Genomic DNA, 25,564 nt, shown 5'->3' on the forward strand with positions numbered 1-25,564 from the left:
GTGGATAAATTAAAGTGATATTTCCGTATACGATTTCTTTCATATTTATAGAACTCATAAACTTCATTTGAAATTATTTCTTTCAGACCCAGTACTAAGAAACAGAAGGGGCAAGCTAACACCAGCTGAAGCACTGAGCCCTGCAACTTGGGCAGTGCCCCGAGTCCAATTGGGGGGGGGGGGCACTTGTAACTACTCGTTTTTTTCTGAGCATAACCATTTCAAGGAGACTCCAAGAAAAGACTGCGCCTGAGAAAGCACGCTACGGCCCTGGTAAAGGGGCAGGGAAGTCCTAAGAGCATCAAGGACCCCTGGGCCAAGTGATTTTTCTGAGGCCCTACCTATTAAATTCTAGAAAATTTTAACTAGATCTCATTTTCGTGAGGAGCCTCTACTCTTGAGGCTTCCGGGCCTCGCCCGGGTGGACCCATGCATTAAGACGGCACTAGGAAGGGGTTGTTTTTTTCTGTCTGTAAATTTTTTTTTAACTTCAGGGACTTGGGCTTTAATTTCAGCGATAACGCACAACTCTTGAAGGCTGAAAATCCCTGAGGATAAAACAAGAATATCTAAAGTGAAAAGCAGCAAACCCACACATTTGTGCATTAGGGCATATCACGAAAAACTTTTTTTTTGAAATTCAAAATTTCAAGTCGATAAAAAGTTGAAAATTGAAAATTGGTCACATATTTACCAAAAAAAATTTCAGTGAAATTGAAAAATATTTAGGTCTCCCGGCATGGGCCTAAAGTTTAATTTTTTTTGTCAAAAATGGAGATTTTAAACTTTTTTAGAAACAAAAATATAAATCAAATTTCGGTTTTCAAGTACAAAAATGTAAGGCTTAGAATATTAGTTAACAGTACAAAAAAAAAATCATATCTGTCATGTAACATTTAGGTCTCGTGAATTAGCAGTAAAATTATCAGTTTTTCGCAAAATTAAGGTCTATTGTTCAGATTTTCAATTACTTCTAGTCTACTTTTTTTCATTAACAAATTTCTTGTAACCATACGGGCAAAAAGTATTTCAAAAATTTATATGTATTTGCTAGACCCACAACTAAATTTTATTTTATGAAATTAAGCCTATTTTTGGAGTACGAGAAATAAACTAGATATAACTGAAAATTAATTCCATGTTCTACAGAAAAAAAATTATAAATATCAAAATGTTAACTTTTAAAAAGTAATTCAAAATGAATCTTGATCTCGATAATTAATGAAAATTTCAGAATGTTATAGTTGTCAGTTCGGAATACGCTTATTTCATATGTACGTGGCATCACAGTTATAAGCAGCTCTCTCAACCTGCACAACCAAAGTTTTTTAGACTGGTTGTAAAGGACAATTAAGTACTAAATTAAAATATGCTCGTAAAAAACAAAAATATTAGATTTAGTTCATTATTGTTTAAAAAATATTATATATTTTATAGTTATAGAAAATAAAGTCTTAATTGAATGTTTATAAAATTATAAACATATGCATATAGCACAAAACATATGCATTTAGTTGCATTTATTGTGGTCAAAGTAATATTCGCATCACACAAAAAATATCCATTAACGTTAAAATTATTTAAAAATACAGACGCAAAAATTACAATGGTTACTTAGTTTTAATAAAAATAATTTTATTATTAATAGATGTTTTCTAAGTGTGATGATTGTCGCTTGGTTTTACTAAGCAGCATTCTTCTCTCTCTCTTCTCTTGAAATCCTCACAATTGAATATCTGTAGGTGATTTCGATTTTTGTCGAAAGATTTGAGACTGCATTGAAACGTCTCGCACATGAAAAATGTTTAGCTACATTAGAACCTCTCAATAACGGACACTCACGGCAAGGCCATCTTAAGAGCATCATGGAATCCCCCCCCCCAGGCCAAGTGATTTTTTAGAGGCCCTACCTGGAAACTTCTCAAAAAATTCAACTACTTCTCGTTTTTCTGAGGCCCCCTCTTTTTTTTGGGAGCCCATGCGTTAAAACGACACTGACAAAACGGCATGGGACCGAACATATTCGCCGCTAATGAGGAGTGTCCGTTAATGGATAGTAAAATAATCAGATTAAATATAATATCTCATATATAAATAGTAATATAGTAATATAATATAGATTAAATATAATATCTCATATCCGGAGTCCTGTTGACGTAATTCAAAAAGTGGGGAGTGTCCGTTATGTGGGAGGTTCCACTGTATATCCCCATAAATTCCAGGTACAATATTTGATTTTGCAGCCAGAAAAATTAATAGCCATCTTAACTACATTTAATATGTGCTACGTACTTCTATGAAATCGCGTATCCAGAAATTTTATTTTATACAAAATTATTAGCACCAACGCATGTTGGAGTTAAGTGTTCTACTTTGACATGGAACACAAAATATAAGGTTTTGATGAAATAACTTCCGGGATGATACAATTCAGCCAATCCTTATTACTCAAGTTCGAACAAAGCCACTTGCACCCGGCTTAATTAGAAATATATATATATTTTTAAAATGGAATTGATGCAAATTACTACTCGGCGGTTTCGGTTTCATAGTGACCGTCTTAGAAATATGTGCACATGGCTATCCAATTAGAATTAGTGTTGTTGTTGTAATGCACTAAATACACAATTGTGTTCACACTCTCTGAAGCATGGGTCGGCACAACCAAATTTACCTGGCAATCTACTGCTTTATGACTTTTCCCCTACGAAGTGATCAGAGGTGGGACACGAGCCCCAGCTGTTTCGTTGTCTTTATTTTAAACACTAGAATACTGCCAAAAACTATTCTAGTTTTGTCTTTGAATTGTCAATTGGATTTTTACCAATCTTGTACATTCACAATTAAATATGTTTACAATTTAGAATTGTAATAATCCTTTCCCTCGTAAATTAAAGAAAGAACCCAAGATAAAGGCAAATAAGGAGAAAAACGCTATGAATTCTCCAAAGCATTTCGTTGCACTATAGGTGCCGTCTTCAAAGGATGAATACCATCACTATCAACGCAGAACGGGGATCCCACTTGGGTTGATTACCAAATTATAAGCACATCTGGAAAAATACATCAATTCAAGTCAGAAACCGTGGTCAGAATCACGTGTGTCCTTTACGTGGGCATTCTGCCCACGGCATACTTTGCTCATATAAGCAAAATTGGTCATTTAATAAAATGTGATACATAATTATTCATTTCGATTAGCAATAACACTAATAAATGATTTGAACTAAAAATGTTCAACAATAAAGTTTGTAAAAAAAAAAATTCAAAATTTAATCTTCCAAGGGCATATATCCACATTGAGGTATCCTGCTCAACAAATCTCATACTCTGTCAACAGGTGGGGTGATAAGCATCAACTAGTATTCTCCACGGAAAAAACCAAAATAGTGGTCTTCACATGAAACGAAGTGAGAGCTTGGAAACCTAACCTTGAAGGGACAAGATCTTACCATCTGTGACAAAGTGAAATACCTTGGATGTCACTTGGATTCTAAGCTCTCTTGGAAAATCCATATTCAAGAAAGAGCTGAACGGGCCACTAATATACTTATGCTGTGCAAAAGAATTATTAGTAAAACACTGGGTTTAAATCATAAAACCACCCAGTGGATTTACACCGCTATTGCATGCCCAATACTGAGCTACAGATGTGTGGTCATCAGGCATTAGCAAAGACCTCTTACAAGACTGTCTTACAAAAAGTGCAAAGATTAGCTTAAGTTTTTAAGACCATGTACAGACTGGAATGTAATGGTACTTGGTGCAACCAACCTTATATGGGATACAAACCCTCTTTTAAAAACCATTTTAACAGCTGTCTGCTGGGTAAAGTAGAAATTCCTTCTCTATTAATGCCAAAAGACTACTGTTCCAAAACAAAAAACATTACAAAAAATTACATTACCCACATACCTGGGAGAAATGAAATTACTAACATAACTGATAATATCTCAACGGGAATTATCGAGTGTTACACAGATGGCTCCGGGATAACCAAAACTGGGGATGGAGCAATCTTCATCTTGGAGTGGATCATGACTACCATAAGATACATTTGTATCTTGGTAAAACAACTATAGTCTTCCAAGCTGAAGTACTTGCAATAGCCACACTGGCTGAAAGCCTGATTTCTAAAGGGTACCATGGCAAATAAATTATCTTCTCGAATAGCCAAGCAACATTAAAGGCTCTTGACAACTTAAAAAATCCAACTGTGCATCAAATACTGCACTTATATTCTGAATAAATTGGCCGTGTTTAGCAACAACATCAACCTTTACTGGATTCTTGGACATTAAAGTTTCCAGGGAAACGAAATAGCAGACCAGATAGCCAAAGAGACAGCGGACCTGAACTTTTCTATCCTGTCTCCATGTCAACCATAAAAGGAGATGTCAAATGATGGATAGAAAATTAACATTTTCAGCAGTGGAACTCAAGGCGAGACTGCAGACAAGCCAAGCTGGATTTGGAAACCCATTCTTCGAATATTGCCAATAAAATTATTTCACTGAATATAACAGATTTGACAGGTTGTGCAGGTTACCACTGATCATGCTAACCTAGCAAAATACCTACATAACTGTGGCTATGCAGATTCACCTATTTGTCCTGTGTGAGGAGAGGAAGATGAAACTCCACTTCACCATGTGGGATGATGCCCCACCTTCTCAATCCCAAGAAGGAACTACTTTGGTGATCATCGGTGACACCAAGTGTTGTAGGAAATGCAACCAGCATTCACAACTTGGTAAATTTGTGGGGATTATTATTTAATTATTTTTGTAAAAAGCATATTTTGGCCCGATGAGCCAATTTAGCCAGTATAATTGAGCGAGTAGTTTTTTTACCCGTCAGTTCGCTCTGAATTTTCGACATGTATAGTTAGCTCTCAATTTTTCCATGTATGTTTTTCCCTTAACACTTGTGATGTTGTATTTAGTTATGTAATAAAATGTTTAATACGTTCGTGAGTTGCTCATCTGTTTTCCACATCATCGACAATACCTCCGATACTGGTGACCCACCATCCTGTAACATTGCTGCCTTCACGATAACTCTACATCGCATGGACAACGATATTCATTCCTGACTTTATGATGCTGCCAGATTATCACTGATGCTGATTCTTCATGCTTATACATTTGCTGGGTGACCGACAATTCGCTGCGGGATTTCAACGCTCAAATTTGCAGTTCAAGGGGTGAGTTGCTTTATTTCTTATTGTTGGCTGCCACTAAATTAATTTTTTGTCATGCAAACCAAAACTTCAATTACGAGATTATGCCTCAATCTCAACTCGCTCGAGTTGCATTTTATGCACCCCCCCCCCTTTTTGGAAAAATAATGTCGAACTATGGCTCATTCTCTCAAGTTGAATGAACCAGCCAGCCATCAATTTCAAGTTGCCAGCATAACTAATGATCAAACTAAATTTCACAATGTTGTAACCATGCTCGATAACGATGTACTGCTTTCTGTTAGTGATATATGCACCCTCCCCCCCCCCACCAGAGAAGGTGTTTGCTTCTCCAAGACTTACAATTAGGTGATAAAAACAAAAGGTCTTGCGACATATGACACATTTATCACAAGATCATGTCTACAACGATGTGTGGGGATCGTTATTACAACGACTCCCGGTAAACATGCAGCAAATATTATCGGTCAGCAAAGATCAACTGACAGAGTTGGCCTTGGTCGCAGACAAAAAATCCGAAGTTACTGACATTTCACCAGTTATCGCAGCTGCATCTACTGACACGATCATTCAAACTTTTGAAAAAAAAAATAAAAGCTCTCATCGAGCAAATTGAGCTTTTGTCGCAAAGGCGTTACCCTACAAGACATTTTCAAGACCGAAGTCGTTCGAATGTGAGAACTAGGAATTACTCTAAAAAACATGTTTCCGCCAAACCTCTCTGTTGGTATCACAGGCGTTTCGCAGAAGAAGCTCATCACGTGCAAGCTCATCAGAACTAGCAGCATCTGATAAAGGGTTGGGGTCTGGTTTCAAAATAAGTATACCTTACCATAAGCTTCCAATTATCATAGTTTAGCCCTGAAAAGGCTTAAATTTAAAAATGTCATTACCAAGGCATGTTAAAGACTTGGTAATGATGTTGAGGGACATGATAATGAAAATTTTTTAAACATTTTAAAAATTCGTTACTATTCCCGAGCTAAGGCTCCATATCATCATTTTATTATATGGAGTAATTTGAGGTATTATAGAGATTTTGTTCTGATTTCTTGTTCTTAAAAAAGCTGACCATATTTAAGAATGGGGGAAAAATCTCCATTTTTAATTCCTGCGAACAGTTTATTCAATTCTTTATTATTTTTTATACAAAATATATAGCTATATATAAAGCTATACTTTATTATTTATAAAAATGGGGACTGAAGATTTACAAGATCCTTGTATTAATATTTAACTCATTTCTATAACGGGCATGAATAAAAGACAGTTTTAAATACAGTGAAATCTGTCAAATCTGCATACCCATAACCTGCAATGTTCTATATACCACAATACATTTTGAATGCAAGCAAACACGCTTTGAAGTGATTTATAAATTTAAACATAGTTTTTTTATGTAGATTTAGAAAATATTTTTGAATATTGGGTTTAGAGATAAAATGAACTTTTGCTTGTCTAAAGTTTATTCTTCGGACAGTTTGCAATAGCAGAAATATGAAGTTCTCTCTGTGTGTGTTAGATTTAATTTTTATCCACTTCTGTTTTCGAAGTTGATGTTTCTTTATAAAATATTGATGCATTTGTATGTTAAGATTTACTTTGTGTGTATTTTGTTATTTTTTATAAACCTATTTTTTGGTCATTAAGACAATTAAATAGAATCATTGTGATTTTGAATTTGAGGATAAAAAAAAGAAATCATTAGGATTATTTTAATTTAATATAGGGATGGGATTGCTGTTGACTCTTTTCGGTGCAGTAAATTTAGTGTTTCGGAGCAACAATCTGTGAATTCGGAGCAGTGCGCAGAAACAATACCTTTGTCGAAAATTTTTTGAACCGAGATAATCAGATTATTCAATTGTGAACATTTTAAACAGTTATAAGGTTTCGGCGTCAAAAATCAGTTTTATGTTTGATAAAACTTGCATCCACTTATAGGGACGTAAAAATTAGTCATAATCCAAGCTGGGCGTAAGAAGAAAAAGTAAAAGTTTACAAATCAAACAAATAAGCATACATTAGAAAAACCTCATGACATTTTGTTGACTCATGACTGTTTTCCTCCAATTTCTCAAGAACACTACACATTTTTTTCTTCTGGTGTTTTCAGACGAATTTGCCCACTTTCGATGTCTACAAAGTTTTTCTCTTTATCCCCAATTCTATCATTTTCTCTACAGTGTTCAGCATAGCTTTTGATGATGACAACTGAATTTCCAACTCCCTTCTTCTGCTTTTAGTCTTTGATTCTCATCTGGTCGTGGAACTTTATTATCAAAAGTTTTTTGGTGCTGAACTCTGTCTTGGTACTTCTGATGCGAGCTGCGAACAGCTTTCAGAAGATTGGCATCAACATCAATATCTTTAGCTTTTTGATAATGCTGTACATAAGATTTCATTTGCCTAGTGCCATTGATACTTTTAGTCGAAAGATTTGATCTATGTTGCAGGAAATTTTTGTTTAACACAAAAGCCCCTCTCGCAGTCTGCATTTTCATGTAGGCAAGACATAATAAGGCTTTGACAAGCACAAGCAAAACTTTGAACTTTGCACTTCCATCCAAGTTTTTCAGATCAAATATAGATCCCCAATACTTATCTATAACCTTTGATAACTCACATGTATATCTTCACACTGCAGAGAAATCCATTCATTCAAGAGAGCAGGGGGTATACGAAGGACAAACTTGCGGTAGCTTTGAAACAATGTACTTAATACATGATAATGAAAAGTTTTCCAGTCGGAAAATGGGATGCAAACACTTCATTTTTTCCAGCATGGTGTTCTCAAAAGGTAGATCCTCAAGCACTTGTTCAAAGTTTTAGCACCTAATAGAAATTTTTTGTTGAGAACATTCCCCCAACTCAGCAAGATTGGATTCTATTTCAGCACCAACAACCACATTTTTCCTCCAGTTCTCACTGCTTTCAATAGCTAAATTCTGAAGCTCAGCAATTCTAACATTCTGAATATGTTCAGATTTCAGGAAACGTGCCATAATTTTTCTAACAAGAGCTCCTAGCTCATCATACAAAATGTGTATGAGGGGCTCCTCTTTTTCAAATAATGTCAGAAAGCCATTTAAAAGTTCTGATGCTTCTTTCAGAAACAAAGCTTTCACCGAAACACTTTTATCTGAAAGGACTTCCTGGATTTGATGCAGTCGAGATGAGTCTGATCTGGACTCCTTACTTCTGAATCAATGCTGAATTATCTCCCTCATTAATTCTGGAATTCTCTTTCAATAATTCTGGAATTATCTCTCAATAATTCTGGAATTATCTCTCAATAATTCTGGAATTATCTCTCAATAATTCTGGAATTATCTCTCAATAATTCTGGAATTATCTCTCAATAATTCTGGAATTATATTTCATCAATTACAGAATTATCTTTCATTAATTACAGAATTATCTTTCATTAATTACAGAATTATCTTTCATTGATTACAGAATCATCTTTAATTAATGCTAGAATTATAACTTTCATTCATTTTGGAACTGAAATTCCCTCTTTCGTTAAAACTAGAATTTTTCTTTCATTAATTCCAAAATTCTCTCTTTCATCAATGCCGAATTCTCTCTCTCATTAATTCTGAAATTATTCTTCATTAATGCTGGAATTATCACTTTTATGATTTTGGAATTATAACTTTCATCAATGCTGAAATTTTTCATTAATTCTGGAATTATCTTTCATTAATGCTGTAATTATCACTTTCATTTATTTTGGAACTGAAATTATCTATTTCATTAATTCTAGAAATTTTCTTTCATTTATTGTTTTAAACTCCTATTTATGCCATAAGAAAATAATGGGGGATTATGCGTGTTTCCACAGAGTCACGTGATCTTCCGACGAATGATGTTGCGGACGCCGTTGTCAGCACTACCAAGGCGAAGATTGCTGACGTCATACTCCCTCCAGCTCGATATAGAACTCAATACACAGGCTGGCGCATGCGCCTATTTGGCCCTTGGTAGCGCGCTGCTCAATGTTATCTTACTGTAGGATCCTTTAGGACGTCTTCCTTTTTATTAATATTATTAGCGTTTTTGAATAATTTTTGTCAATTTTTTTCGAAATTACTGCAAAAATTCAGTGATTTTCGGCTCCAGAATGTTAAAATTCGGATAAAAAAGGGATTTCTAGAGTTTTATAAGGACAAATGCAAGAATCGTGAACTGTGCATTAGAGCGCCAAGTTCCTCACGGAAACGGAGCTTCCCTATGCGAAGTAAGTGAAATTTAATTATTTTTTGAATTAAAATTTTTTTACAATCATATTTATGATACATATTTGTGATAATGTTGTTAAATTTTAGAACTAAATGATATTAATGAAAGTAAAAAAATCAGTGGAAAATAGCAGACGATATTTGGCGCCATAATTTTGTGTTGTGTGTAGCATAAGAGTTACGGTGATTTTAATATGCGCAATAATTTTTTGGTTTTTCCATTCCGTGAAATTTTGGGGAAATAATGCGTAAATAGAGGATTTTTGGGTTGGATTGGATTTTAAATTTTCTGGCGCAAGGACCAATTTGGTCAGACTGTGCCAAAACAAATTATAAAAATAAGAAAAATCATCCTTTTGTCATGTTAAAATACTAAAATCAGGCATGATAAAAAGCAACGTGAAGCATAAAACAATGACATGAATTGTAAAAATCTATAATTTGTTATAAAAACCAATGGCTTTGATGAATTTAAAAACGCGAGATGCATCGCAATGGTCATTTAAAATGTCATGAAGTGCAAGATGACTTTGACCAAAAGCGGTCGTAAAATGATGACGATGATGTGAACAAGTAAAAGCATGAGCAATGGTCAATGGACTTTGACAATGAGGGCACTGTGGCTGACTCTCTCGTAATAAAAGATATGATTGTGTGATACGGCTGTGTCCTATGCGCAACCGGGCAAGCAGAACTTCCTCCTTTTGGTTAGTCCTGCAGCTCGAACGCCAGTGGCCAAGTGTGGGCTTGATGGCATGAAGTTTATTATTAATTTGATTGTTCCAATGATCCTGCCAGTGGCGATGCATCACTTCCCGGAGGATTGAGAAGTGGTCACTGGCAGGTACCAAAAGGCTATTATCAATGTTAGTTGTTGTTCGAGCTGCGTTGTCTGCTTTTTCGTTGCCCGGTATTCCTACATGACCTGGTACCCAGTAAAATTTTACTGCAGTACCATGATGAGTGAGGTAATGTAGTTCATGAAAAATGGCATGGATGAATGGATGAGTGTGAAAAGTGAAGTAACACAGTGCTTGCAATGCGCTGAGAGAGTCGCTATAGATGATGCATCGTCGGTGGCGTTTGCGTCGTATATGACGTAGCGCCTGAAGGATTGCGTACAGCTCTGCCGAGTAAATAGAAAATATGTCTGGAAGTTTGAAAGATGTCTCCTCACAGCAGATGTAGGCACAACCGACATGCCCAGGGCTCTTAGAGCCATCGGTATATATGGGAAAGTACCTGTTGTACCTACCCCTGTGCCTAAAGAATATCTGTCGATATATGACATCTGCTGTGGTGGCTCTAGAGTATGACAACTTACGCAGTTGTCATCACTGCCCAAATTGAATCTCAATTAGTTGCTGAAGATGACCTGGTTCCATTCGATTGTGGTCCAATCCCATCGAGCTCGACACCACACCAAATGGAAGCAACTGTGAGTGGGTGTCATTGGTAGCACACATAATGGGCACCACAATATCAAATTTTCTTCAGCAAGGCACCTTGCGACGATACGGACAGACACAGAGGCCTGTAGTTAAGCTGCTGCCTGTGTTTGAATAGTGGACAATGATGCAGTTGGCACTGTGACTGCTTGTCGAGTGATGTTTTCTCAAATATTGGTCTGCCAAGGCTGTTCTGAGCCTGACCACCATGCATGTGACCTCTCTTTCATCCACTCGTCCCAACACCTCCTAACAGTACCGTCAGATCGGCCTAAATGTCGGGCTACTTGCCGAGTCGACCATCCGGCTTCCATCATCCCAATGATTTTTTCCCCTCTTGAACTCTGACAGCTGATCATATTGTCTTTGATCATGGCGTAATGGCATCCCTAATGAAAAAGCATCCCTTTGCAATAGATTAAGTCCAGGCAAAATTCCAATGCTTACCTTTTTTATACGACAAAGAGAATGAAGTTCAATGTCTTCTGGTCGCATTACCACGCAACCATGCTGTGGTTGCATATTTGCCAGACACGTATCTTCATGCCAAGTTTCATTATGATTCGCTAATTATTTCTTGGTGTGCAAATTTTTATGACAATGAGTGTATTTTATCTATTATATGCATTAATATAATATAAATTATATATTTTATGTCTGCAAGTATTATAAAATCTGAAGTTGTTTTTTTTTTTTTTAGGAGTTAGAATAAAAATGAATATTTAAAAAAATTGATGTGTAAAAAATATTTTTTCAAGATTTATGATGGGTATGTATAGACGAGAACAGGAAAATCAAATTTTTTCTACCAAAAACAAACAAACCCCTTCTATTCCTTGAAATTTCATCACTAGTGAATGAAATCTGCATTAAAAAATTATACGATAACATATTTTTCTAAAGGCAGAAAAATTTGCAACAATAAATTACAGTCGGCCCTCCAGTATTCGCGGTTTTTTTCCCTTTATTAGAATTTTTTTTTTGGAAACACTCAGCAATTGTCATTCACGTGTTTTGTTTACAAAATTAGAGTTGTGTGTGTTTAAGATGGCTCATTTTTCTAGTGCTATTGATAATGCTTCGGAAAGACAAAAAAAGTGAAAGGTTTACATGTAAAAATTGGATATATTGACTATGCTTGGCGAAAGTAAGTCAATTGCTGCTGTGGCCCGCTGTAGCTGCACCTGTGGCAGCAAAAACTTTGTATCACCTACGGGATCCATGTGTTTCTTGTACCCACAAAAAAACAGCATTTTCAGTACAAGACTACTACAAAAAAGGTATTCCAATTCATTGTAATATTATAACGGAAAATTCAATAACATTTTACGCTTCTATAAAGGGAAGGGCTGGTGAAACGTCTATTTCATCAGAATTTTATGTAAGTAAAGGTTGGTCACATAATGTGTACAGAAGGCTCACTAGAAAAAATGGTAATGCTTAAAAGAATTGAGGGAATGAGAGGTAGAGGCAGACCAAGCACCAGATGGATAGAGGATGTATTGCAAAGCACTGGAATGAAGGTAGCACAACTTAGACATGCTGTGAATGACAGACCAGCTTGGAGAGCCATGATCTATAGAGTCACCAGGAGTCGAAATCGACTCGATGGTTCCCAACAACAACAAAAGGTTGGTTTCATAGGTTTAAGAAACGATTCGGATTACACAATGTAAAAACTGCCACCTAACAAGCCTCTGCCAACCAGGAGGCAGCCAGAAAATTTCCAAAGACTTTGCAGATAATTATTGAAGAGAAGGGTTAAGCACCTCAGCAGGTGTTTAACACTGACAAAACTGCACTATTTTGGAAGAAAATGCTGCAAAGAACATGTATTAATCAAGAAGAAAACCGAGTGCCTGGTTTTAGACTTACTATGACTTCAAGATAGACTTACTATGTTGTTTTGTGCAAATGTATATGGGTACATGATAAAGCCCACCCTAATTTTCAAATCTACAAATCCACAAGCATTGAAGAGAAAGGATGTCAAAGCTAGCCAGTATTTTGGATGAACAATAAAAGGCTTCGATTATGAAAGCACTTTTCCTGGATTGGTTTAAACAGTGTTTCTTGAGAGTGAAAACATGTCATCCAAAGTTCTTTTGATACTGGATAATGCTCCTGGACAACAAGATGAAAATGTCTTCAAAGCTGATGGTGTGAAAGTCCTTTATATGCCTCCTAATCAATATCTATCATTCAGCCCCTTGATCAGGGGATAAAGTGAACATTCAAGGCTCACTATACACGCCGCTCAATGGAGATGATTGTGCACGCAATAGAAGATGCCAATGCATAAAATGTCTTGAAGGTATGGAAGAATTACACACTATCACTAACGCCATTACTGTCATAACTAGAGTCATGGCAGCTCTTAAGTAGAAGACAAGTTCACCATGAGTAACATAGCGAAAGAGCTTTGCAAGTTCAAATCAGCAATAGATTATTTTCATGACATTCACTTGTTCTACACAGTTCTTCACATGTAGAAAAATTAGTAGAGGAAGCCTTGTCAACATATTCCAACATACTTGATATGAAGAAAAAACAGCTAACAGAAATCACAATGTTCTTTCAGAAAACATCGCCAACTACTGAAACAACGCCTAAACATCGCCGTTGCACACTCTTATACATTTCCTTCTACCTCTGCATCACCCTGCTCTTCTCATGATGTTCAATAAATGAGATAAACAAAAAAAACCTATAATTTTGGTTATTTGCGATCACCCCAAAAATGCAACACAGCGAATACGGGGGGCAGACTGTATATGTTGCCATGGATTATATGCAGGAAAACATTGTACGCAGAAGGTAGGTATTAAAATATTTGAGACTTACAGAATTGAATTTAGCGATTGCTGGTTGACGTGCTGAAATGGCAGTTGAACCATCCATTTTCATGTAAGTATAATTACTTTTTCTAATAAACACTTCCAATACCTCTATCATCTGCCAGGATTTAAAAAAAAAAAAAAGAAGATTGAAGTTTGTTGCTTCAAATTGAAATACTTGAAAATATGTTTAAAACTTTTAAAAATAAGTTGTGATAATCAACAAGGAAGGGTTGCAAGAGAATAAACAAAATAAAAACATTAGATAATAGAGAAATTCATTTTCATCTTTCACACCATAAATGAAAATAAACAAACCAATCTGAAAATAATAGAATAAAGTCTACATTTCTAAGAAATTTCATAATTTGATCTTGGAAGATGGGAGAGCTACATGTTGTTTACCAGGGAACTATGCAGAAATCACACGACGTACAGAGATGACTTCCAAATAAAATTGAAAGAAAAGTCACATTCCTCTGCGGGAATTAAACCACCAACCTTGCACTTTCTAGATGTGTGCTCTACCATTAAGATACAGAGGACAGACATTTTTTTTTTCCTGAGAACACTCCTGAGAACACTACTCAGGGCCATAAGTAGGCTGAGGCAATGCCTCGGGACCCCACAATAAAATGTACACTTATTTTGCTAATTTCTTAGAAATTCTGACTTTCTTTCAAAATATATTTGTGTTCAGCTTTTTTAGTTTTTAAGAAAAAAGAATGATAAGCACCAAGTCCATTCACACCCAGGCAGAGGGAGTCGTAGTTTTCAGTTCTTCAGAGTTTTTTTTTTTGTCCCTTCCGAAACGACCTGGGCACTGTACACTGATCAGTTTTAAACATTCTTTGACACTGGACAGGCAGCTGGAGTGGCATCCCCGACAGTGCAACAGCAATAGTTACCAATGGCTTAAGTACTGTTTCATGGACTTCATAACCAGAGGGACACATCGATCACAACCAGACAGTTTACTCAATATTCTGTTTGGTGTACTTCCTTCTTTTTTATATATGCTTTATGTTTACATCTTTGACCTTCCAAAATCTTCATTTTATTATAGAGTGGGAGTTGAGACAGCTTAGGGAATCACAGAGGTTCAGATTTTTTCCTTGGGGATGTTTACGTTTTCTCCTGCAAAATAACACTATCAGGCCTAGAAGTGAAAATTTGAAAAAAAAAATAGGAAAAATAAGACCACCACCAAAAAAAAAAAAAAAAAATAGAAAAAAATAGGAGGGAAAAAAATGTAATTCCCAAATTATCTTAGCATTTAAAAATGTTGTCTCATTGAGATTCACACCTTATATAATTTAATTATAGTATGATCTATTGATATTTCAAGAAGCTAAAAGTTCTCTAACAAATTTAAAAAATGTTTCATTTTCACAGAATGTGGGATCAAAAATCAAAAACAAAACAAATGGAAAAACTAAAAAGAAATTTATCAAATTTCTACTGTTACTTGAAAAGTCCACTTAATGACCTTGATCAATCCCCCCCCCCGTGCTTTTTGAAGAAAGAAAAAAAACTGTCTAGGTGCCATAGAAATTTAGCGCATGCATGCCTAACTCACTGCCCACAGGCTGGATGTGGCCCGAGAGTCATCTGTTGTGGCCCACATTTTCAAACCTAATTTTGTAAAAATGAATTAAGCAATACACTTCCAGATCGTTCAAGAGACCCTGCGACACAGTTTCAGGTCATTCAAGTGGCTTGCATCACATTTACAGATCACCATGGCACAGTTCCAGATTACTCAAGTTACCTGTGAGCTGTGGCACATTCCTAGATCACTTGAGTGACCTGCGACACTGTTCACCAAAACTTAAGTGACTCACGGCAGAGTTCCAGACCACTCAAGTGACCCGAGATACATTTACATGTCATTCAAGTGACCGACGGCACATTTACACATCATTCAAGTGACCTACTGCGCATTCCCTGATCATTAAATATTTCGCAAACTATTTAGAGATCACCATGACACAGTTCCAGAGCACTCAATTGACCCATGAAAGATCGCTCAATAACCTGCGCCATAGTTCCACATTCTTTCAGTGTGCTGCGGCACATTCCCAGATCATTTAGGTGAACCACATTTTTTTTAAATTTACTGATCACTGCGGCACAGTTCCAGAGTGCTCAATTGACCCAGGTCAGCTTAAGTGACCGGCGACACATTTCAAAATCAATGAAATGGCCCACACTCTACTGAATGTTGAACAACCTTGATGTAACACCTCCTGGAGTTACATTACATCCGAAGGATACAATGATTAGAATAGCCCGCATATGTTGATGAATGTCTGTTTTATTTAGACAAAAAAAAAATAGACACCAGGGTCGTCAATAGCATACGCACGAACCTAGTATGCCTTAAAACAAACCTGCTAACCCATGACCCTTGGAGTCATCTCACGTGGCCCAGGACAAATAACAAAACCACACAAGTTGCCCACGAACGATCATCAAATCATTTAAGAGGGACACATTTCCAGATTACTTCAGTGGCTTGCAGCACATTTGCAGATCATTCAAGCTGCCAACAGCATATATCCAGATCAGCTAAAAGACCCCAAGCACATTTCCAAATCACTTGAGCAACCTCCAACAAACCCCCAGTTCCCTTAAGCGGCATGTAGTTCAGTTGCAGATTATACTGTAAGTGACTGAAGGCAAATTTACAGATCATTTGAGTGGCACGCTTTGAGATCACTTGAGTGGCTCGCAGCACACAGATCACCTAATGGTCTGCGATACATTAACACTTTAAAAAATGCATTGAGCCACTTATAGATTATTTTAGTGGCGCTCTTGACACTTTTCCAGGCCACTCAAGTGGCCCGCTGCGCACTTTCAGATCATCTAAGTGACTTCCGGCACATTTCCAGATGACTCAAACAGCTCGCAGCACACTTCTAGACCACCTGCATGACTCGCGGTAAACATTTCAAATTAACTCAACCTTTGGAAGAGTGCGGGACTACTTCATTGATTTGAAAACATGTTGCGAGCCACTTAATTAAGTGATCTAGAACAGCGACGCAGGTTATAAGTGTGATCTGTAAATGTTGCAATGTATGTCTTTATCTGCCAAAGAACAAAACAGTTTCGAACAACTATTTATTTCTATTATTACAAATTAAAACATTAGTTAAGACATCAATTCAAGGGCAAACCCTTCACTAGTAGGAAAATCGCAAAGTGTACTTATAGTGAAACGACCAGGGCAGAAGTGACACTCAGCTATGGTCTTAAAGAAACGATGCTCGACCACAGATGTCAGTAGAATCACAAAGAGTTCGGCGACGAACCCAAGGCGTCGACGAGGCGGCGGAATCGGATCACGGACGTCGACAGAACCACATTTGGTCTTCACCGATCAAGCAGTAGAAGTCAGATGACGGATATCGTGACGAACCCAGGGCGTAGATGAGGCGATATTATATCCCAAACACCGGTAGAACCACACAAGGTATTCGGCAATCAAGTGATGGAGTCCAGTTAACGGATATCTCGACGAACCCAGGGCGTTGACGAAGAGGCGTCGTTAGATCGCGGACATCGGCGTGCTACACGTGGATTTCGGCGTTCGGGCGGTGGAGTCCGATGGTGGACGTCGTGACGAAAGGGTAGCATCAGATTGCAGCGTCATACGAGGAAACTATCAGATCACTGCTATTGACCATGCCAGCCAATGCCAGATCGCAGTCGGCAAGATCTACGAAAGCATTAAGCTCGATAACGGACACCAGCAGACATCCCGGAACGGCATTCTTGGAGAGCAACTGACGGGAACATCGGACCAGCCGAGTTGTTCGGATGATTAGCGATTCTAGCGCTATACGAGACTGAAGGCCGATTTGAAGCACGGACGTGATTATATATAGCTCCCAAATCACTAAGCATGCAAATGAGGAGTAACGCACATGCGCCCCCATCGACATCAGCGTTCCAAGCGGCAAGTTCGGAAACTAGTTTCCCTTTCTTCCTAAAACAGTTCGTAACACGTCGGCACCGAAAACGTCCGTAAGTAACAAGTTTTAGTCGACAGGAAATAATTATAAACATACAGTATGATAGACACAACACAAACTCAATAATAAAACATAAAACATGCACTACCATTACATCAGGGGCAAAGGTCAGGCGAGCGTCAACAAGGCTATGTTACAATGTGCCGCAGGTCACTCAAGTAATATGGGAATGCGCCGCGAGCCACTTGAGTGACACCTGTAAGCCACATAGGCAGGACCGTCTTAAGGTATCCGACTACGTTGAAAACGTCATTTTGGAAGAAAATACGGATTTTCATTTTTTATAAAAGCCCTATTTGTTGTGATTCCAAAACGGGCCTTGTTTTGTTTATATGATGCTTAGAATCAAAGTTACGTTCACTTTAGTGTTGCGTTTTTACATACAAGTAATACGCTAATAAAGGCGGGATAGGTAACCCTTGACCCGCAGTAAACACTTGGCCTGTGCGGACCAAATATGGCCCTGGAGGGGGGGCCTGTCCCTCTCAAACCGAATTTTTCTAAAAATTAACCAAGTGCACATTCACAGATTGTTGAAGTGACCCGTGGCATAAGTCCAGACCATTGAAGCGATTCGTGGCACATTTAGAGATCCCTTGAGTAGCATGTGACACAGTTAAAGTCTGGACACACATTTCCGCACCGTGTCCGACACGTGCGTCGGCCGAGTGTAGGTCATCACACGGTCAAAGAATAATTCTTTGCTAAGCAATGCAGCCGTTCACACATATCCGCACCGTAGCCGAGCACCGCCACCAACTAGTTTATTTTATATTTTTACGGTGACGGTGCGGGCTCGGGAGAGAGAGAGAGAGCGCAGATTTTTTTATAAAAGAGGAGAGAGCGCTCATTTATTTTATGTCGCTTCTCAATTTTCATCAATTGCTGAATTATTAATTCCATTTATTTCTTGATTTTAATCAATTTCTGCATTATTACTTTTATTAATTCTGAATTTTCAATAGTTCTGGAATTATTTCTTTCAATTATTTTTAATCCATCGATTCTAAAGTTTTTCTTAATTTCGGAAACGGTTTCTCACATTGGTTTAAAATTACCTCCATTAATTTTTGTGTTAATTCACATTTGTGTAGTTATTATTTTTTTTTGTACGGGGGTATTTCTTAGCGTTCGCGTATATTCAGTATGCCGATTCCCTCTTCCCACAAAATATATGAAATCTTGTTAAAGAGAGGTTGTGTCCTAAACATTTTTCGTGCCCCGAAATTGTTTGGACGCACCTGGCCCCGCTTCTGTGGTACTAGCGTAATATGTAGAAAACATATGGATTAACATTTTCACAACTTTGATGGGAAAACAAAGTTTAAAATTATGTTTCACATAGCATATAACGAAATTTTGCTGGGGAGATTTTTGTTAAAATAATAATGTAAACTTGGAAAACTAACTGGGTTTAATTTCCGATGCTCTATAAATGAATCATTTTTTTGGTTAATATTAACCAAATAAATTATATATATAAATAGAAAACGGTTCGAAAATTTTTGGGTTTTTTCTTATGGGAAAATATATGAGACATTTTAAATTTGGTACTCACATCAGATGCAACATGTTAAGCCATAAATGCTTAACCAATGTCCTGTGCTCCAAATGCGGCCCACGGAAGCATTTGATGTGGCCCGTGACAACAAAAAACAAAACAAGGCTCTCGAGTGGTCTCACGCACATTTCAAAATCACTTGAGCGACTAACAGCACACCTCCAGTTCACTTAAGTGGATCGTGATACATTTGCAGATTACCCTATTTGAGTGGTTAGTGACACATTTCCAGATCTCTCGAGTGGCCCGCGGCATGCTTGCAGATCACTTAAGCGACACGTGCCACTTCTTTTTAGATAATTTTGGAGGATCGAGACTCATTTCTGGATAACTTAAGAAGCCCGCGAAATATTTCAAAACAATGAAGTGGCCCACACCTTCCAAAAAGTCGAGCACCTTTGTGCTAAATATCTGACAAAGGTGTTTCAGCGACTGGGACTTTGGCAATGAGTGCTTTAAATTACTATCGAATACTGGTGAGGCTTTATCATTGAATCAAGCCCTGGCAGACTAAACACCCCAATTGTTATTGATTTTAATATCCATTTGCCATCTGCAGAGGAGCCAATTTTCAGTTTAGAAGAACACACACACACACACACACACAGAGTAAAAGATATGCTCGCTCTTTCGTACAATATGCTCCTACTGAGCTGAGATACACTTCTCCCAGGTGTTATCGGAATTTGACACCACCTGCCCCTACAGATGATTATATTTATGATGGCCGTTGACTCTGAATAAAAAAAAAACGAGTGTGTAGGTGAGGAAGAGAGAGTACCCCTCTCCCCCACAGATTGTTTTAATTTCTATATGACTTTTTTTTTCTCTCTCCCCTTTTATCACTCCGTAAATAATCTCCTCTCTCCAAACTATAAACAAGAATGCATATAGTCAAACTAAGCAAATGACCGTCTTTTTATTTCCAGCTGCATTTAAAGATTCTATCCTTTTTTGCGGGTTTGTCACATACAAAAAATCTATTGGAGATCAATCCAAAATAAAAATTTATATACATGTATAGATTATTTACAGAAACAATCAGTTTAGAACAATTAATTATTGTTAATTTACGCTAGGGTTATTATATCCAAATCACTCTTGTTAATTAATTTACTGAACATTTTGATTACACCGAACCGGCTGCGTTAAAGACTTGAAGCAATCGACACAGCTTCGTAGTCAGCATACGGCAGCGACACGGGCAACACACGGAAAGGTGTGGTCTGAAGAGGAACGAGCCGAGCCACGGCCAACTGACGCCCGAGCTGCGGTCCTGGCACGGTGCGGATATGTGTGTCCAGACCTTTATAGAGCATTGGTGCGGCCACCAGTGCGGTTCTACATCACTCAAGTTATCGCAGCACATTCCCAGATTACTTGAGTGATCCGCGGCATAATCACGGATCCCTTGTATGACGCGCGCCACAGGTCCAGAGCACTTACGCGGCTCGCGACACATTTTCAAATCACTTAGATCCACTAAGTATTTAGAAATCACTAAAGTGGCTCTGTAGGGGACTCAACAGGGAGAATGCTAGTTTAGGTGCCCACAAACTAGTGAAAAGTTTAACTCGTTTTTGGCGCACCGAGTGTAAGATGCCATAAAGAATATTTCATATTTTTCTAAAGGGTGATTAATGACGTAAGCGTATCCAACCCCCCACACCCGATGCTGACGTAATACCAGAATGACTCCGAACACAAAGACACCCGAAAGTTATTTTCTGAAGGTTAAAAAAAAAAAACTGGGTTCAGCTAGAGGCTAATCGGCTCGTCTCTCCCCACCCCCTCCTGTAAAACCAGACAAGCTCTATCCTGTTAAGCCGGATTTTCCTAGGAGCAGGTTTTCAGTGCCGCGTGCAACGTGAATCACGCAGCGCTACACACCGTCCACTCACCAATAAGAAAAGCAGTACGACTGTTTTCCTACTCAGAGAAATACGGCTCATGACAGCGCTTTACGGCGGGCGTGATTGGCGGACTGCTTCTGGAGGAGTTAAATGCGTCGTGTGAAGCGCATTTCACTGATCTCATTTTTTGTGTGTTCTCTTTCCCTTCCCTTCAAACGGGAGTATGCAGCCGATAGAATAGCTGATGCCAGGGTCAAATATATAGCCGTCCTGATCTGATGCACCACGCTTGCAAAACACAAACGCGTAGCGTGATTATGTAACACATTTCTGCCGAAGCGAAATGATCCAGTTCGGTTCACGCGGCGCAAAAAGCCTACACCTAAAACCCGGCTTTTGGGATGATGAACGCTTGTTACGGGATCCCGGGAGAGAGAGAAACCTATACTTAAAAACCCAACCTTTCTTTTTCTCTCTCATGGAATATCTCCTGTGTGGACAGAGCCTGTCCCCCCCCCCCCGCTTTTTTTTTTTGCCTTCTTATTTATGACAACCAATCTCCGAAACGGAATCGCTTTCCCCACTGCACTTCAGTTTTTAGCACTTTGACTAGGCTCTGTGCTTTTGTTGATTATTTAATAGTTTATAATAAAAAATTGTGCAATAAAATGTAGGTAATTTACGTAGGAATGTGTGAGGAGTGTTCTGGTGTTTGTTTGAGGGAATCTGTCTACAAATTCAAAAGTTATTGCTGTTCCACCGTGAGGCTGTCACCGTGGCAAAGTTTTAACGGTCACCATTGGGTCTGGGTTGAAAAAAGAGATTGGAAAGAGAAAAAACATTGGGTGAGTTTCTTCAAACTTTCATCGAAAATGAATAAATACACCTCTGGATTTCATTTCAACATAATTGGAAAATAACTGTCAACATAGTAACTGTGAATGTGCCTGTGTCCCCCACCCCCTCCAAAAAAGAAACACTTTTCGGCGACAACGAACATGGGCGACCTGTATGGTTGAAAATGTAAACAAAAGCTAAACTGCCAGTTGAGTTCAAAATTATATCAAATATAAATTGCTGTAATTAATAGAAGCCCGATGCAACATGTTCCTCTGGTTTTTTGCCCTGGTATTATTGTCTGCCATCCAATATTTTGGAAAATTTGTATTTGTGGTTATATCAATGATCTGCCCTAGCTAAAGTACAAAATTGTTGCCACCGACATTACTATCCTGAAAACTGTTGGCTCGATTTCATTTGTTCATTTTGTAACGGTCTTTAATTAATTTGTACATTACTTTGATATCCTATAATTTTCTAAAAAAAAAAAAGTGTTCGTATATTTTTGAAACTATTTTTTTATTTAACCCACCTTCAAAGAAAATTATGAAAAACCACACAGAATTTGATGTCTCACTGGACTTGGATTGTAATTACAACGAGGCATCATTAGTAAAAATGGGGAGGAAGTCAAGGTATTATCTTAGATCCTACCTGCAACAACAGGTAATACAAGACTCAATGACGGAATATCTTGATAAAAGGTCGACGGAGTATTCCAATAGTTTCCATATTGAAATGATGTCACCTCAGTCTTCATATTTGAAACCGAGACAACAGAAGGCTCTCGTAAAACAGAGACAACAGAAGGCTCTCTTAAAACAGAGACAACAGAATGCCCTCTTAAAACAGAGACAACAGAAGGCTATCTTAAAACAGAGACAACATCTGAGCAAAAGGACTCACTTGCTGATGGTCAAAATTTCAATACCGACTCTATTATACACCCTGAACAATATGAAATTTTTGGGGTGGAAGCTCAAACTGATGAAAATGTTGATGATCACCTTTTGGCCTCTCCCAAGTTTTCTTGTATCAGATATATTCTATGGTATTGTTGGACTTTCGAATGATCACCATTCTACTCCAAACAACAATGGAGAAATCAACAACTTAATCACGGACATTATCACCGAGCTATCAATGGAAGAGAAGAGACATCATGTAGAATTAACTGATGCATATAAGCTCAACAATGAAGGAGGTACTAAGGCACAGTCATCGTCCCCGGCATCGGTCTCTAACCACGTACCTTTGCAAGCGGAAATAGAAGCACAGACAACTGAGTCAGAGAAACAGAATACCAGATTGTTATTAGGATCACAGACATTAGTTTTCACTCCTATTTCATTCCATCCAAATTCTACATAATCTCACCAATAATGATAAATACATTAATGATGGAAGTAAGCTGGGAGGCAAAGATGATAATGATAACTCAACGGAAACTTCAAATACAGGAGTTGTATCTGACGAACAGGATCCAGTGAACGGCACCATCACTCGTGACCTTGAAAGTCCTGAAAAGTTCCTGAACACCGACAGGGCAAAAACTCAACAGAATCCAGATGACAAAGGCAATAATAAACATATAAAGAAGAAAGTCAACAAAAAGACCAATAGACCTGCTGTTAAAGGTAAACAATCTGACACATTGAAAAGAAAACCAATAAATTCTAATGGCAGCAATGAAAAAAAATAAAAATGACCCCATAGCCTCCACATCATATGAGTACTCTGAACAAGACTGGATGCAAATCATTGCCACAGAGCGTTACAAGAATAATGTCTTGAACATCCAGGACATCTTCCAGGAGATCATACAAATCACAAGACATTCCACAGGCGAAGGCAAGACGTTTAAATTCGGAATTCCAACTCAAATGCGGAAAAAATGTTGGAAATTGTCAATTTATGGGCTCTGGGCTCCCATAATGGTTTAAAATTTAAAAGATGCTTCTACTCAGACTTCGGACAATGTTGAGAAGGAAACAAATACTCCAGAAAAAAACTCTACAACTAGCTGGGAGAATGGCTAGGGAAAACAGTTCTGTAGATTGTGAAGATAACAGAACTGATCCTGTAGATCAGTGGTTCTCAACCTTTTTTTGTCCATGGCCCCCTTTCACCCATTTCTCATTCCTGTGGTCCCTCCCCCTTGCGAACATGAATAATTTTCTACTCCCCCTCCCCCCCCCCCCCTGTTTTCCCATTAGAAGATAGTTATTCAAAAATTGTCTGAAGCATAAATATGTTTGAATTTAATTTGATTAATGTTTAATTTATGAAAATAATGAAAAAGCAAAACAAATATAATAGAATACAGTAAAAAATTGAATAAATTATTTTCAATCAATGTAACAATGCAACTCTGCGCTTGAAGACGGCACAATGTCATCAAGTTACTGTACTGGATGAAATTTGTAGTATTACCAAATTAGTTTTTTTTGTGTGTAAATGGTTATGGTTTCATTGAGAATTGTCAGTTGTAGCTTCCAAAATAGAATAAAGTAGCAATAGCATTCATAGAAAAATAGCATTCTTATAATGATAAACATCACAAAAAGTAGTAGCATGCAGTTATATTAATTTTATTCTCTTCATGCGGATAAAAGTAGTAATGAGGGAGTAGCCACACAAATGAATTGAAAAGTTCAACCTTTCACATCGTTTTTAACAATAATACATGTATCAAGGATATAGGTTTATGTTGTAGCCCTACTATGAATTTAAAAAAATGAACTAAAATATGTGTGAAATTTTTTTGAATATTTGTTTGAACCATTCATTCCAGAGAAAACATGTATGCAGTGACAAAGCTGTTCATGTGAACATAATAATGATTCATTATCAGGATTTCAAGCCCATCGGAAAATATAAATAACCAGATTTTCAAATAAGAAAATTATCAGTTTGTTGACTTCAATTATGATACGGTGAAAATCTGATATTTCGTTGGATGACAAGCTACCTTCAAGTGGCTTTTTGGTTCATAATATGGCTGCTCTCTCGCAGGCGGACGAAGCAACGTACGAGTTGGCTTAAACACAGGGCAATATTTCACATAAGAGTCTGTATTATATTTAATATACAGGGCGCATAGGTAATGGGACATATGACATTTTACTGGCGAACCTTGGTCCTAGAAACATACTTCCAGTTGGAAAAAGTACCCGAATAATGTGTAGTACTCAGATATTTGATTCATGTTGCCAGGGGTTACATAGTTATTAAAATAAAAATGTTAACTCTTTATGCGGACACCCTGTGCCCCAAAACCCAATTGGAAAGTTGTTTCCTGGTCACAGACAAAAAAATTCAACGTGTCTAAGTTCAAATTTTCACTGAGATATTCCAAGAAAGTTGGAAAAAAAATTGCATTAAATGAGGGGGAAACCATTTTACCCGCATCGAATGCTGTTTTTTCCCAAATTTCCTCAATTTTTCGAATTCGCATATCTCGGTGAATATTGCACTTAGAAACGTGAAATTATTTTAGTTGGCATCGGGAAAGACAGAGCAACAACGTCTTAAT

At 37.5% G+C, this 25,564-nt stretch overlaps 1 protein-coding gene across 1 annotated transcript in view; it reads right to left on the reverse strand.

Moving 5' to 3' along the window:
• LOC149083293 (DNA excision repair protein ERCC-6-like) overlaps positions 1 to 25,564 on the reverse strand; it is a 435,993-nt gene that overhangs the window by 135,975 nt on the left and 274,454 nt on the right. The window contains exon 16 of the mRNA XM_089236536.1: positions 13,740 to 13,850. Coding sequence (XP_089092662.1) covers positions 13,740 to 13,850 — 111 coding nt within the window. The remainder of the gene's footprint in view (positions 1 to 13,739; positions 13,851 to 25,564) is intronic.

This window comes from Pholcus phalangioides, unplaced genomic scaffold, assembly GCF_987345545.1.
Source record: "Pholcus phalangioides strain wild (caught in Gottingen) unplaced genomic scaffold, Ppha-v1.0 ptg000009l_1, whole genome shotgun sequence".
NCBI lineage: Eukaryota > Metazoa > Arthropoda > Arachnida > Araneae > Pholcidae > Pholcus > Pholcus phalangioides.